Source organism: Aotus nancymaae, unplaced genomic scaffold (genome assembly GCF_030222135.1).
Source record: "Aotus nancymaae isolate 86718 unplaced genomic scaffold, 86718_ANA_hifiasm-v0.15.2.pri h1tg000004l, whole genome shotgun sequence".
Lineage (NCBI taxonomy): Eukaryota > Metazoa > Chordata > Mammalia > Primates > Aotidae > Aotus > Aotus nancymaae.
The window spans coordinates 18,415,287-18,431,480 of NW_026988415.1; the positions used below are offsets into that span (position 1 = coordinate 18,415,287).

Below are 16,194 nucleotides of genomic sequence, written 5' to 3' on the forward strand. Positions count from 1 at the left end.
ATGTGGGATCTCTTTTATAGTATTTTCTCAGTTAAGGGTCTTGGTCAATGGAAGGACTGTTTTGCCCCTCAGAAAGTGAGAATGAAATTATGCAGATGCAAGATTAGGAATGGAGTGTGTGATTGTCTACCACCACTCCCCAGGCTTCAGGAATCCTAAGATGGAGAAGATACCAGGAATGCTGAAGGAACCCATAAACCTTACTTCCTTCTTCCTTTCATGACAACTCCAGCAGCAGATCAGCTCATGTTTGGGGTGGGAAACACAACTACAGATACACCTTGACTTATGATAGAGGTACATCCCAATAAACCCATTGTAAATTGAAAATATCATAAGTCAAAAATTTGTGACTGACTGGGAGCCAAGCTGACTGCTGCTGCCCAGCATGATAAGAGAAGTATGGTTTCTACTGAATGTCTATCACTTTCACATCACAAAGTTGAAAAATCATAAGTTGAACCATCATAAGTCAGAGATTATCCATGCTATATCCCATTGTAGCTGAGTTCAGTTTGATACTCATTTCTGGAGTGCTCACAATATAGTGCAAGGTACTGTGCCATATCTTGTGGGAGGAAGGACTAACAAATGATTGAGGCATAAAGTCTGTCCTCAAGGAATTTACCACTAAGTAGGGGTGGGGCAAGGCAGGAGGGAAGGTAGGCTAAGACAGAATACCCAAAGAACTACAACACAAGGCATGGTCTAGAAAGCTCAGGAAAAGTATAGGTTAACATTCAAGGAGAGCCAGAATAGTATTTTATAATCAAAAAGGCCTGAGGCTGGGCACAGCGGCTCATGCCTATAATCCCAGCACTTAGGGAGGCAGAGGCAGAAGGATAGCCTGAGCCCAGAAGTTACCTGCCTGGGCAACATAGTGAGACTCTGTTCACCACAAAAAGGAAAAACAAAAAGTCTGAATTCCTTGTGTGACCTTGGGAAATTTACTTCAACTCTGTAAGCTTCCCATTCCTTGTGGTAAAATGAGAATAATAATTAGAAAATAAAATAAAGGGGTAATGTTTGTAAACGGACACATTCAAAACAACTAATGAATAGTAGTTCCCCTGGCGGGTAGTTCCACTCTCTCTGTTGCTATGTATTTATTGGTTTGGGTAGAGGTAAATAAGGAAAGATACCATGAAGGAAATAGCATCTGAGATAAACCCTAAAGGAAGAACATTGTTTTAAATATTGGAAATTAAGAAGCAGGTGGAGGAGCAGTGTGAGCCAAAGGTATGGAGGTAGGAAAGTACTGGATGGATTCAGTGAATGCCGTAGTCCCATTTTGCTAGAGTGCAAGCCCTTTCGACTCAAAGTGTGATTCCCGCACCAGCAGGATTAGCATCATCTGGGAACTTATAAAAGCAGACCACAACTCAGATTTACTAAATCAGAATCTGCATTTTTACAAGAACCTCAGGGAACACATGTCCATATTAAAAAGTTTGAGAAGTATTGGGGTAGAGTATAAGCTAGGGCATAGTGGGAGACAAGGCCTTAAATGGATGCAGCCTTGTCATGAGAGACTTCAGTGCCTTGACCAAGTAGTTTGGGGAGTCACTAAAAGTCTGAAGGATCACTGCCAAGGAAAATTGGTCTATGACCTGTATCCCACCTTGAAAATGGCGACTTAAAGATAAGTTTGCCTCTGATAGTTTTTGTGTCTACCACCATTCAAACAAGCCCCTTAGTGCTTCCAAAAAGGACTTTTACCTTTTCTTTCTCACTTCTTCCTCATTACCTTTACTTACCCATTAATTGTAGCATACAATTGCTTCAGCTAAATTAGTTAGAATATTGAACTCATGAAATTGACAAAGTAGGTTTCATTTGTTTGACATCAGTTAAGACCTGGCACTGAGAAAAGTCCAATTATTTTGGCTGCTAAGCCCTGTGGCTGAAGAGTAATATTGCAATCCATAGACCAGTGTTTTTTGGACATTGTAAATATTCCCTCAGAAGTAGCAGGTGGAACGGCTGGGTAGTGAGAACTGCAAATATGGAGTCAGAGGTTTTGAGGCCTGATTGAGGGAGCAGGAAGGGTGCATGAAAGTGACGAGGGGCTTCCAGAGATGGATAAATCCTACAAAAGCACCTGCCAGAACATTAAGGGCCTGGTCATTATCTTAACCCCTCATTTCTCCAAAAGTTTTGAATTGAAAACTGATTTGGAGACCCTCATCTCCCAACATGGAGTCCCATATCCAATTTTAAACTGAAATCATTTGGAAAATAGGACTTAGGTTATAGAAATTCATTTTATAGACAAATTAGCTAGACTGTTCTTATTGCCAAGGACTGATATTTATTTTTTCAACATTAATTTCTGTCTTGAGATTGTTGCCTTAATTCGAATTTATCAGATTTCTCAAGACTCTAGCCATTTTCTTTTAAATTGAACTAATCTAGGGTGGAATTGTATTTCTTTTCACTAGGGTTATACAGTCTCTGAGCCACAGCTGCAGATAAAAAGTGGCATGCACTCACAGGGTCACATTTTGGTATTACAACCTGGGGCAATCATTAAAAGTGTTAGATTGCACCATGAAAGTTGGTCCTAATTTGACCTGATAGTGGACAGCTATGTAAAGTGAATTGTGACAGTAATGTTACAGCAACTGGGCACAAAGAGATTATTGATCTTTTCACACAAGAATCATGAAAATTCTCAAAGCCCACGAATCATTTGCATCTATATGGCAGACATCATTGCGTGTGAACTCCTTGACCTGCAAATTGGAGTATTCACTGAGAATCACACTTCATTCTGAGATGTTTAACCCCCTGGTTTCATTAGATGAGAAATGTCATTCTGCAAGGAACCTCACCCCCACACTTTCCCAATATACATACTTTCTAAAGCCGCCTCATATGTGTTATGGAGTCAGATAATCTGTATTTCAACATGACATGAAATAACAGCTGGTCAGCTGTCTGCACCAGTCCACTTGGTTTTAGATGAGATTACGTTACCACATGGATTTCTTTATTGTGAACATAAGATACAGAAATAGTAGAAATCTGTAACACCAATGTTTATTATCTATTTGTCTTTATTTTAACAATTGTGTTTCCCTTGGACAAACTGTACATTTTGTGGGCTGAAGGGATGAGGAGACAAAATGTGAGAGAAACGAATGAAGTACAAGGTTTTATTAAGTTTATCCTCAGGAATAAAAGGGCAAAGACTGTGAGGAATGCATAAGACTTTGGACAATTTCTGACTTTGTTAGTTATCTGTTACTCTCTCATTTGTTTTTCTTATAGTGATTTATTAGTAGAAACCTTAAAAAGTTAGACATCCTATGTCTTCATTTTAGCTAAGAGAAGCAAGAAGCAGCTTTAGGGAAATAAAAGGATCTCCCAAAATAGAGTAGGTGATAGTTTTTAAAAAGTAAGGAAAGCAAGCTGAATGCCTCGGAGCCCAGCAAGGAGTGGGTCCCATGCTAAGAAGTGCTCCTGGATTCAGGCCTGTCAGGAATTCTATAGATAAAATTTCTGTGTTATAGAAGAACAAACTAGATAACCTCAAAACTTTCTTCCAAATCTAATATTTTTCAGTTTCATCATATCTAAAAAAAAAAAATGGTAGAAATTGCTTCCATAAGAGATTTAAAGATAAATTCTGTAGTTTGGGTGAAAATTACAATATGGTAGTTGCCAATATTTTTCCATTTATGTCATAATTGAAATTTCAGCAATAGGAGTTCTTGGAATTAAAGTGGTAGTTTTCTTTTTTAGTATTTAATCATTTTAATGGGGCTAGTTTATGTAAAATAGCATTTGACCTGGGTCATATATACATGACACACAAAAGAACCTTTAAATACCTATTGATTTACTGATTTACTTATTTACTGGTTTATTTGGTCCTGTCTTATGGAAGAAATGAAACAAAACAGTAAAAGTAGCTAGGAAGCACTGGTGTCATAGGATTTTGCTATCTCTATCATCCCTGCTCTTGAACTACAAATCTTCAGAGACTGTATTGGGTATTGGATGATATAAAATGTGGGTTTGTGTTCAGTGAGTCAGCTTACAGAGTAAGATGTCCCTCCTCCATATGAGATCTTTCTCCGTAAAAAAATAGGGCCTGAAATTTTGTACTGAATTGTTAGAATTTTCACATATCTGGATTATATATGAGGTGGATACACAGAAAGTACTTGAAATCTCAGTCTTACTTGGTGCCAGAAATCTGTACATTTGTGTGATTAATAAAATACCTAAATCCCTAAGTATCCCTATGGTCCTAAATAAAGGGAAAGCTTAATTATAATAAAACGTCTATGGCTGAACACCTTTAACTTATTAGATTTTTCTCCCCTGGATTCCTTCAACTTTTAGAAAAAGGTGCAAACAGGAATGAAAAGGTTCAATGAGAAAAGTAGGGTACATCTCTGGATCAGGGCAGATTCAGAACAATCTCCTCACATTACATATCAGTAATTCTAGAAATTAAAAATGGAAATTCAATACTGTAATAGTAATAGTTAATACTTATTAAACATCTACTATGTGCCAAATGTTATGCTGAATCTTCTACATATATAATCTCATTTAATATTTTTAGCAGTCTTATGAGTTAGGTATTCTTATTAACGTCCTTTTGCAAATTGTGGCTCCGAAGCTCCATAAAATCCTTAGTCATCTACTTAATAAGGCAGACAAATGGACTAATATGTTATTCTGTAAAACGATCAAATACAAAACAAAAATAAAAAGTTTTTCTGATTAACCATCATTAATCAGAACCTCCTAATCCCTGAGCATTCCTTTTAATCAACATTTCACCATTCTGCAGTATAGTAAATCAAATGATGGAGATGCATTTAGAATCTAATTATTTTAAGTAATGTTGATATAATCAGCATCAGAACTTTTAGATTATGGCATTAATTCTTGATTATCAGCTGTCAAGTCTTTACCCTAATTACAGGCGTTAAAAGAATGAGTCATCTACCCCCATTCAATTAAGGATTAATTAATTCATTCAGCACTCAAGGTATGGTGCTAGGCACCAAGAATACAATTGTGGGAGGGAGAGAGAGAGAGGTTTCCTTTTTAGAAAAGCTTTCAAGTTTATAGGGGAAAAGATTGTTTTAATTCACTCAGAATAATGTAATTCTCATAAACATGTATTTGTTTATTTTTGCCACAGCTGTAGGCATGTTATCACTCTTCTATACACATTATGAAACCAAGGATAAGAGAGACTACATGACTTGCCAAAAGCTATCAACTAGTAAAGGATAACCAGGATTTGAATCCTAGTCTGTCGAGATCTTTCCACTATGCCATTCTATCTTCCAGGGAACTTGTTTGGATCAGTATATTGCAGAAAGAATTTCCAATAAAAGTTTTAGACTAGTATATTAATCATATTTGACTCTGGGACTAATCAGGTCCAAAAACAATCTTCATTTGTAAATAGAATAATTATCTAGTCTTCTTTTTAAATAGTCTTGGTCATGACCTCAGTTTTTTTAGTACGTAGCAGTTGATGTTTGCTTCTTTAGTTCTAATCATGGTAGGGATTTAATAGGACATGTATATGATGCAGTGAACAGTTGACTTAAGATACAGAAGCAAGTTTTATTATTTCACTGTAGTTTCTCACATGGTGTAAGAAAGAATGTTTGACAAGTCCCAGAAGACATTTAATGGAAGTGATCCAAGTGGAGTCTGATTGCTGAAAAACAGTACTTGTTATGTGGGCTGAAAACATTAGCAAGAGGATACTCTTTATTAGAAATAATAATTTAATGCCATTTCATTAGAATCTTAGCATTCATTTTGTTGAAACTTGATTGACCTTTAGCTGACTGGATTTCAAGTTTTTTTTAATTGACAATTTCCAACATTACCTCAAGAATTGTACAGCTATGGGCCATAGAAAATTTGGGAGTTAAATAATGAGCTATATCAGGCCAACCTGATTTCCCCCCTTTGATAGGAATCCCCTGTTTGATAGGATAGAACCAGTGGAGAAAGGCTTACATGAGATGTCTTAACTTTGAGCTTTAAAAAACTTTTGACTTCACATTTCATGAAGTTTTAATTGAAACACTTAAAATTCCAGGTGCCTCTACCAGAGGAGTAAAAACTGTCTCTGCTCGCCCCTGATTGAACCGTGTAAGACTTGGAGAGTAGAAAATGCCTTTTGCCATTTTATATGGTGCAGCAATGACAAGTAAAGCGACCATGCTTCTAATATTATTTGAAGTGAATGAGATTAACATTACCAAAATCTAGGTCATAACTCCCCATCACTCCAGCTGCTAAATAACCCCCTTGCAATGTCTATATATTTGTTTCCTTTTCTCATTTGCCATAGAGTTATGGTTTTCTTTTTTTAGAAACCTCTATATTACTGTTGGAAGTGACTTTGACACAGGATAGTCTAATGATTATGTCTGCCTCAGTTCAACATACCTCGTAATGAAAGAATGGAAAAATGTCAGGAGATAATCCAAGGAATACAAAGCCAAACTTTTTACAAGGAACAGTGGGTCCAACCATAGCCACATTTAATGAGGGTCCCATCTCTTTAAGGAAGGAAGTAGAAGACAGTTGCTAGCTTATGCCCAAAAAATGTCAAGTTGCCACAGAAACAGGAGGTATCTTACAAATGACAGAGCCACTGTCTTATATTTTAATTCTGTACTTACCAAAAGGATTTGTAAAAATTATAGAAGACAACTGCCTTTAAGGAATTCACTCGTTATTTCTAGGTTCTTAAGATTTAAAAGGTTTTCCACTAGTGGCTCACACAATAAAATCTGGAGATGATCCCAGTCCTTAATGGAGTCTGGACTTTGGCTTTCTTTTTCTTCTTTAGGATTGAACCAGCTGCCCTTTGACCCTGCCAACAACAACGAGCCCCTGCAGTTTGGTAGTGCCAGTGGCCCTCTGGTCACAGAAGGCCTCATTGAGAATGGAGGGGAATCAAGCAAGAAAAGAAAGAGAACAAATACTCCTTCAGGTAAGCTAGGTGATAATGCACTGTCTTAAGTCAGTGCCAGAGTCAACATTTTCCCAGAGCCTAGTATGTGGCAGGTCACATACTGTGGTAGGACATATTGTAAGAACTACAGAAATGAGAAAGAGTCCCCTATCCTCATGGAACTCATTATGGGATTGAAGGAGGGAAAAAGCACATACACGAATCACTCTGATAATTAGATAGAGTATCATCAGCACTGTGGTAAATGTGTTAAGGGCAAAAAACTGATGAGAGCACAGATGAAGAAGAGTTTAATTCTGCCTCAGGGATTATAGAACACTTCATGGCAGATGTGCCTTTTTTAGCTGATCCTTGAAGAATAGGTAGGCTTGAGACAAGAGATGAGTAAAGAGCATCGATTTAGGTAGAAGGAATTGCATGAGTGAATGGCTTCACTGTGCATTTGTCTTTGTATGTATAAGTGGCAGGCCATCCTCGCTTTTACTTCTAATACAGATAACTACATATATTTGCACCTCCCCACCTCCACCCCATTCCCCTCAATACACAGTATGCCTACATGCTTTATGCCCTTATAATTCTCTTAGAATAATTGGCAAACAGATTCTTCTAAACCTTCTGTAACAGCCCAACTGAATTTTTAGCCTCCCTTGCAATTTCTTCTACCCCAATCCCTCATGTCCCATTAGCCTATTCGCATCTTAATTTTTTTTTCCGAAAGGAGTAAAGAAATAATAGGAGGCCATATCTTAACTGATCATTTGATATTTTATAATTTTATCTCTTTGTTGCATCGTTATTCATTTGGAGGTAGAATCCGTAACGTATGGAAACTGATCTGAGATTTGGGGATGGGCATAACAGACATGTTCATCGTTTTTTTGTTTGTTTTGTTTTTTTACTATTTTTACTTTCGGCTTATGAAATGGAGCATGTTTACAAACATATCATACCTGACTCTTAGATCATAGATCTCTGCTTATAAATCAAGATATTTGTTAAATATGAGTTTGGAAAATGAAAATACAATAAAACATTAGTTATATGGAGCCCTCAAGAAATGAGTGATTCTTACAGACCTTTGTTTTCTGGAGCACGGAAAGGCATGATGTATAGCCAAGGAGCTGGCCTGAGTGCTAATCGTGGTGTTATCTCTTTCTGTGGCCTGGAGTTACTTGCTTAACCTCTCTGAGTTTCACTTTCTTCAACTGTAAAGCAAAAGTGATACCAAAGCCTGTGTCTCAGGATTTGTTATGACAATTAGTTGAAATGGCAGGGGTAAAGCACTTAGCATGGTGTCTGCATACCATAATCACTTAGTAAATGTTGCTATTGTTTTCTTAGTATTATTATATGATATAATAAATTTCATGTTTTAAATCATCAATGTATTTCACATTTTTAGGTTAAGCATTATGAGTATAAATCATGTGTGTGTATATATATAAACTCATCTGTCTTTTAAAGACATGTATTTGACATAATTTAAACTTTGCTTGATTATTTATGGGCATAATTCCAGTCATTAATTGTTGTACTGCACTCTAATACTCTTAAATTTTTAAGAGTTTACTAAAGAGTATAGGTTTTTTACCTCTACACTAAGTTGTTCTAGGCTGTGGTGGTCTTTTAGTTATTACATCTACATTTTACACATACCCTGCCTCCTTCCTGCAGCCTATAGTCACTTTTTATTCCTCTCCATGTCCCTTCATATAGCAGCCCTTTTTCTCCTTCTACTGAATTAGGAACTTAAAAACCCAGCCAGCTCTCCAAGCTGATGTGTCAGATTAGTACGAGTAAAAGTTAAATCAGCTCTAAATGGGACCTGCCACGGATAGAGTGCACAGGATTTATTTAGGGCATCAACTTTAAGACATCTCTTTTAGCTCTGAGACCTTTATGATCACCTACTAGTTTTTCCATTATATTCATGTCAAGTGATGTGCAAGTTTAGGGTAATACCTCCTGAACTGCAGTTAACTCATGAGGGTGGGGAAAGGGAGTATGTATTAATCTGAATTGGGAATTAACTTTAAAGAATTACAGTTTTATTTCTAATGAGCATATTCAGTGAGAGCAAAGTAACTTGCAGATATAGGATTTTAACAGTAGATTATGCTAATCTATAATTAGCAGAACAATTTGCATTCAAATAATGAATATGCTGAAGTTCTTAAAAAACAGTATGTTCTTTAAAATAGGTGAAATAAGCCCTTGGCAAGCTAAATTAGCTCCCTTGAAATCTTGTTCACATTATTTGCTTAGAGAACCTTTTCTTTGTTAGTAGGACAAAGGTGACTTCAACCCAGGTTAAATTACCACAAATTCTAAATTAGTGTAGTCCAACTTAATGAGATTTTACTATACAAGGAGTCTCTTGTAATTGTTCAGCAGCAATCTTGTGATATTGTAAATAGTCAGATAGCTTTATAATATTATTTTCTTCATCTGCAGTACTAGACAAAAGGAAGAGGGAAGATGTTTCATGAGCAGCAACTTCCTTCCTCCTTTGTTATTGCCTGCACTGTGGCGGAGGAAAGATAGGCTTGGAAGTTCTCAAAGGAGCTACCAACCCTTTTATTTCCAAACTACATGTCCAGTCATTGCATCACTCGGCCCTATAACTCCACTGAGTTAAAGCCATCTCTCTCCCTCTCCTTCACTGCAAATGAGGGAGGGATATTTCCTTGCAGCTCCAGTTCCACACTACACATTTTTTTCCTTCCTTTCCGATCCCTCCTTACCTCTCCCATTTTCTACAAACTGTCTCTTTCCTTTTGTACTAAAACTGATTTCTTAAAAGTCACATGTGACCTTCAGATTGTCAAAGTCAGTGGCCTTTTGGCAGGTCGCAATCCCCTTGAACTCTGTTTCATTTGATGCTATTAACAATGCTCCCTTCTTTGAATTTTCTCTACTTTTGCTTTCCTTGGTAATAATACACTTTGCAGATTCTTCTTCCTTTTCTGTCTCTTTCAAGCCTTCTTTCTCATTTTCTTCAACCCTCAACTTTGAGTATACTATTATCCACATTTCTAGATAAAGAAATAAAGGATAAACTTACCCAAGGTTGAATATCTAGCAAGTGGTTTAGCCAGGCCTCTAACTCCAAAGTCTATTTCTAACTACTATGGTGTAGTTACTGTGTCTTTAGTTATTAGGAATCTAGAACCACTACTAAAATGTATGTTAAACGTTGGTGGCAGACTAGAGAAAGCTGTGTTTGTATGAAAATAAATAGGTAAGAATAAGAGGAGCAGGCCTTGGATATGATAATCTTGAGGATTCCTTCAAACTCAGATCTCATGGTTCCTCTTTTCAGCTTTCTGCTGCTCCCCAAAACAAGTCTTCTATTTCAGCCATACTGATCCACTACCTTTCTCTGAAGACACTGTGCTTACCTACCTCACCACCTTGCTCACAACATTCATTTTCCTTTCCCAGCATTTCACTTGTCAAAATCTTATTCAACTGACAGTGCCTAGTACAACTCCTACCCTCTATAAGAAGCCTTCTGGATCATCTTAATTAGAAATGTTCTCTTGTACCTCTGAAATATATTGGTCATTAAATTCATAGGAATCACTTGACACTGATTGTGGACCACCTTGAACTATTGCTTATGAGTGTGTACATATATGTCTTAGCTTTTCAACTCAGTTACAACTCCCCTGTTGGAAGGGCCCCTAACTCTCTTAGCAGAGATATGATATCTTACACAAAATAGATACTCAAAAAATATTTGTTGCTTGATCACATATTTGATTGAATAATTGCTTTCTCTATGCCTTTTCTCTATGTCTCTGTTATTTTCTTCTCATTTTCAGGGTAGAACTTTGCACAAAACTGTGCCTTTGTAGCTGACATTGACCAACTGACAGCTTCACTTATCCCTAAAGACTACTCAGACATTTGTGAGATTACACCCTTAGAGCAGGCACAAATCAAATCTGGGTGCTTGTGGAAAAAAAATACCTGGCCCTAATGGAATCCTTGCCTTATTACAGCTGAGATTTCTTAAGTGCCCAAGGGAAACTGATAGGCAGAGTTTAAGTGTCCTGCCTCAACTATGAAGTAGACCAATAATCAGGATTAGACATTACTGTCATATTTGACCACATAATCTTTTTTTGTGGATATGGTTGCTTGTAGCTTTTATAAGATGAGCTCAGAATTCTTCAGAGTGTGTTTCCTCTTAAATTTTACCTTTTCCCCATGGAAGTGTTTTCTTGGTGATGCTGTAGCTGTACAAATTGTCTATCATGGCAGCAAATCCATTTATTCAGATGATACTCTAAAGCAAAAGAGTAGAAGATTGTTAAAATCCATGTAAAATCACAATGCCAAGTTCTTTTCCCAAAGATGCCAACTGCCTCCTGGTTTGAGAACCATCTGGATTTGTAGAAGCAGAAATACCAACTCTTTCATCAAATACCTCCAGTAAAGTGGAAAACACCATGAGTCAACAAGGCCAACTGGATGACGACTAAAATTGAATGCATTGTTTTCAGCAACATCATGGTACAGTAATATTCAAAGAAGGTGTCAGCTCTCTGAAAGAGAGGGCAACTACCCAGGAATAATTATGATACCAAAGGGAGCATCCAGTTGTGGGCAGAGTCCTATTTCCATTGTCTTTTCTCTATAGGCCTGCGTTGAAAGATAGATTTGTGCTTAAATGTGTCATGCCCAGTAGTAAGTAGTATTGCCAAAGTTCATGTGAATAATGAATGACTCAGTATGAAAAGAGGGATCTTCAGCCAGTTTTCATTTGCAATAATGATTTAATCACAAAAGTTCAAGATCTCCAGAAAGACCCTTCAAAATCAGTAATAATTTGTATTGGTATGGTGATTCATTCTCTTAATGTGTTCTCATACTCATTGCATTTTACACATGATATGCTAATCACTAGAGAGGAAAACTAACTTTGTCTAAGATAGACTAGCATCACCAGGAGTGTTATAATTAGATAAGGACCTCCAGAGAGTATCCAGTCTTGATCATAGACCTCCCAACTCCATTCTCAGGTTTCCTTTAGAATTTCTGGAAATCAAAATGGTACTTGACAATATAAAGACAGTGAACAATTACAGCACTACAAGGCTAGATTAATAGGAGAAAGTGGGCCTGTACAGCATCAAGAAGAAATTTGGTCAGCCGTAAAGAAGAACTATATCAGATGGGGTTATCAGAAAACTTGTTCAGGCTCACTTGGAAGAGAAATATAAAAAGAAGATGCACTCATCTGCTCAGGAGTACTTTTGTTTCCTTTCTTACCTGAAAGGAGGGCTATGAACCAGGAAACTTTTCTATGACACTTACAGCCTTTTGATTTACCCCAGACTCACAAGGCTGAGACTATTTATTTCACATGTACTTTGAAGTCCACAAATGAAAGCATTGATTGTTTTTAAATAGAGAAAATGCTACCATTTTATATCTTGGTGTATGGTATTTCTAGCATGTCAGCTGAATTATTATATTGCCAAAGGCAAGAAGAGCCTATTGTTCCCTCAGTTAGAATTAAAATAAGAAAAATAGTAGACTAATAGCCTTTCTCAGTTTCTTTAGTCCTTTGGACATTTTTATCTGATTACAGTTCGAAGAAATAAAACCATTATCTCAAAAACTGGAGGATCAAAAAAGTAAGCCTACTTTCTTTCTCAGGTCTGATAGAAGAAATCCAGTGTGAAGTTTTCATTTTCAAGGATTGTCCAGGGTAGAGCAGACAGGGTGGCACAAAAGAAGCAGGATAGAAAAATGGAAATACATTTCTCTTAAGTTGCCCCAATCATTGAAATAGCTTTGGAATGATTTTGTGACTTCATTGTACTTAAGTCATTAGGAGTTCTATCAGCAGACATGAAGTGTAAGTAGCCTGATATGTTGGTATATAGAGGCTAGTGGTAGACGTTTAAGTCTAGTATTTTAGAGTTGGAGACAACCTCAACTAACTCCCATTATTATTATTATCATTATATTTTGAGACAGGGTCTCACTCTGTCACCCAGGCTGGAGTGCAGTGGCCCTATCACAGCTCACCTCAGGTGATTCTCTTGACTCAGCCCCTCAAGTAGCTGGGATTACAAATGTGCACTCACCACGCCCAGCTCATTTTTGTATTTTTAATAGAGACAGGGTTTCTCCACATTGCCCAGGCTGGTGTCAAACTCCCAGGCTGAAAGGATCCACCCACCTCAGCCTCCCAAAGTGCTGGGATTACAGGCATGAGCCACCATGCCCAGCCAAACTTCAACATTTTTATAAATGAAGAAACTGAGACCCAGAGAAGGGATTTATGCAAGGTCACATGGTTAATTCATGGCAGAATGAGAGCTAGTTATTACCAGACCCATATAATCATTTCAGATTGGCTAGGACTGTGGCATGTAATTGATTCATTTTTGCTGTGAAAGTTTATCTACAACCTGGAAACGCTAACTTCCCTCATGCTAATAATATTATGTGATTTGTCACAAGCTCACCTGGTGGTATGGGAGGCCCCATGTCTGTTTTGGCTGCTGCACAGGGGAAAGTACTTTGTTCTCAAGATAGAAAAGAGTTTCAGACTGGGAAACACCTATGAAGGAATTGCTTTTTTAGAGCAGAACTCAGGCAACTCAGCAAATTACAGAAGAAACTTTTTGTGATACCTGCTTACTTGGCAAGGGACAGTTTGTGTCCCCATCGCAGCCTACCCTTAAGGTACTCCATTCAAATAGGAAAACATTTTATAATTATGTTTTGTCTGTGATTGTGTTAGGGCATTCTTTAATTGCTATAAAGAAATACCTGAGGTGGGGTAATTTATAAAGGAAAGAGGTTTAATTGTCTCACGGTTCTGCAGACTTTATAGGAAACATGGTGCCGGGATCTGCTGAGCTTCTGGGGAGGCCTTAGGAAGCTTTTACTCATGGCAGAACTTTAAGGGGAGGCAGGCAGGTCACCTGGTGAAAGCAGGAGCAAGAGAGACAGTGGAGGAGGAGATGCCACACTTTATAACAACCAGATCTCATAAGAACTCACTATCACAAGGATAGCACCAAGCCATGAGGGATCTTCCCTCATGACCCAAACACCTCTCACCAGGCCCCACCTCCTACATTGGGGATTATAATTCAACATGACATTTGGGCAGGCACAAATACCCAAACTATATCAGTGATTTAAACCTCGTTGTATAACTTCATCTAGAGAATCTCTTTCAATTTCTTGATTATTGGGCAAAGATTTGTCTGGAAAAACATCAGTTTTAGGTGAGTAAAACTGAATTTCAGAGTAAGAGGGTGTTTGCATTTTGAGAGGTTGTTTTCATCTCCTCCTAGCTTAGTAAACTGCAGAAAGCAAATGTCATTTTTATCACTGGGACCTGTAAGGTCCTCCCTAGCCTTAATAAGGGAAAGGAACATACTCAGACTGAGACCCAGAGAAACTATACTGAAGTCTGTGCTTTTAGTGCTGGATTTGACACTTAACTATTAGACTTTTAGCCTTAGGCAAACCACAGAAACCATTTCTAAGCCTCAGTTTCCAAATTTGTTTAATGGGGAAAGCAGTTTAAAAGCAGTCAGATAATACTTCTATGGTAACTGCTCTGCTTGTTATGGTGTAAGAGTGTGAAATAACCACACTGGTTTTCTTTTTCCGGTTCGGAATCAAACTGAGAAAAAAAATGAACCACAAAACACCTCATGAGGAGCAAAATATGGCATGTACTTTATTATAGATAAAACTATGTTTAAGAACATGGCTTGTGTCTAAGGCCTCATGAGACTTCCTACCACCTCTAGCTTCAAATGTATACCTTGATAGTCACCTGTGATGATTGAGACTTCAGAACAGACCATTTACCCTCCCATTGCCCTTAAGAGTGATGGCCTGTGTCGCATTTCAGTAGAAACTAGAAATGAAGAGCAAAATGGGCCTGTAGGTCTACCTCTAGAAGATGCTGCCTGTGCCCTGACTAGGCTCTGCTCACTCTATAAAAGAAAGAGAGTCATTGCAGTTGGAGGGCATTTGGACCTGAGAGCCAGAGTGCACAGGATAGGCCATGAATGAGTACTTATTTTTATTTTTATTATAACATTATTTTTCAAGACAGGGTCTCCCTCTGTCACCCAGGCTGGAGTGCAGTGGTGGAGTTTCGGGTCACTGCAGCATCAAACTCCAGGTCTCAAGCAATCCTCCCACCCCAGCTGCCCAAGTAGCTGGGACTACAGGCTGTGCCTCCATGCCTGGCCAATTTTTGTATATTCTGTAAAGACAGGGTTTTGCCATGTTGCCCAGTCTGGTATGGAACTTCTAGGCTCAAGCCATCCATGCACCTTGTCCTCCCAAAGTGCTGAGATTATAGGCGTGATAATCAGATAAGTCAATCTTGCTCCTGTGCCAAGGAACAAGCCGGGGTGAAAGCCCAGAGAAAATTTGTGGTACTCTCTGTCCCCTTCCACAAACACAATGGAAATTTCTTCCTCCCCATAGAATGGTGACAAGTGGGGACAAGAACCAAACCCCTACAATCCCCAATATCACTTTTTAAGATTAGCATGACTTTGATTTTTGAAAGTCTTTTCCTTAGGATTGTTTTATACCAGGGGAAACTGGCAATGACAGTCCATTGTGTGGTATAAGGAAATAGGGTTGTTCTAGTACATATGTGTTACATTTAGATTTTTACTTCTTCATGTACAAAATTGAGACAAATTCCAAATGGAACCAAACTCATATCCTCTGATGTAGCCTTGAAGTAGTAACTTACAGTGAAGAGATTTCATCTTCATTTTTTTTTTTTTGAAAGAAAGAAAGAAAGAAAGAAAAAGAATAAAGAAGAAGAAGAAAAAGGAAGGGAAAGAGAGAGAGAGAATGGGAGTATTGCTTTCTTGCCCAGGCTAGAATGCAGTTTAGTAATGGGTATTGAAAACCTCTTTTATACCAATAATTATACTTGATGTAAACAGGAAGGAATAAGGGAAGAAAATAACAAACTAGCAGCCAACCAATATTTCATTTAAACCTATGAAATGCTATGCAATTACTGAGGAGTGATTTACTTCCAATTATGTAGTCACTTATGGAATAGGTGTGAGGTGGTAATGTATGTTTTATGTATTTGAAGTGGAGAGTTCTATAAATGTTTATTAAGTTTACTTGTTCCAGGTCTGAGTTCAAGTCCTGGATGTACTTGTTAATATTCTGTCTCGTTGATCTATAGAATC

General features: G+C 37.7%; 2 protein-coding genes across 5 annotated transcripts in view; both read left to right on the forward strand.

Annotated features, from left to right (window-relative positions):
• The window catches only part of ENOX2 (ecto-NOX disulfide-thiol exchanger 2), a 299,872-nt gene that overhangs the window by 116,621 nt on the left and 167,057 nt on the right, over positions 1–16,194 (forward strand). For 2 of the 4 annotated variants that reach the window (XM_012458755.2, XM_012458754.3), the window contains one exon: positions 6,848–6,991. The exons of the other annotated variants lie outside the window; for them this stretch is intronic. The gene's annotated coding sequence lies outside the window, so the exon portion shown is untranslated. The remainder of the gene's footprint in view (positions 1–6,847; positions 6,992–16,194) is intronic. 4 annotated transcript variants of the gene reach the window in all.
• LOC105721607 (paired amphipathic helix protein Sin3a-like) overlaps positions 1–16,194 on the forward strand; it is a 140,294-nt gene that overhangs the window by 76,904 nt on the left and 47,196 nt on the right. Inside the window, 1 exon segment of the mRNA XM_064383628.1 lies at positions 6,848–6,991. Coding sequence (XP_064239698.1) covers positions 6,848–6,991 — 144 coding nt within the window.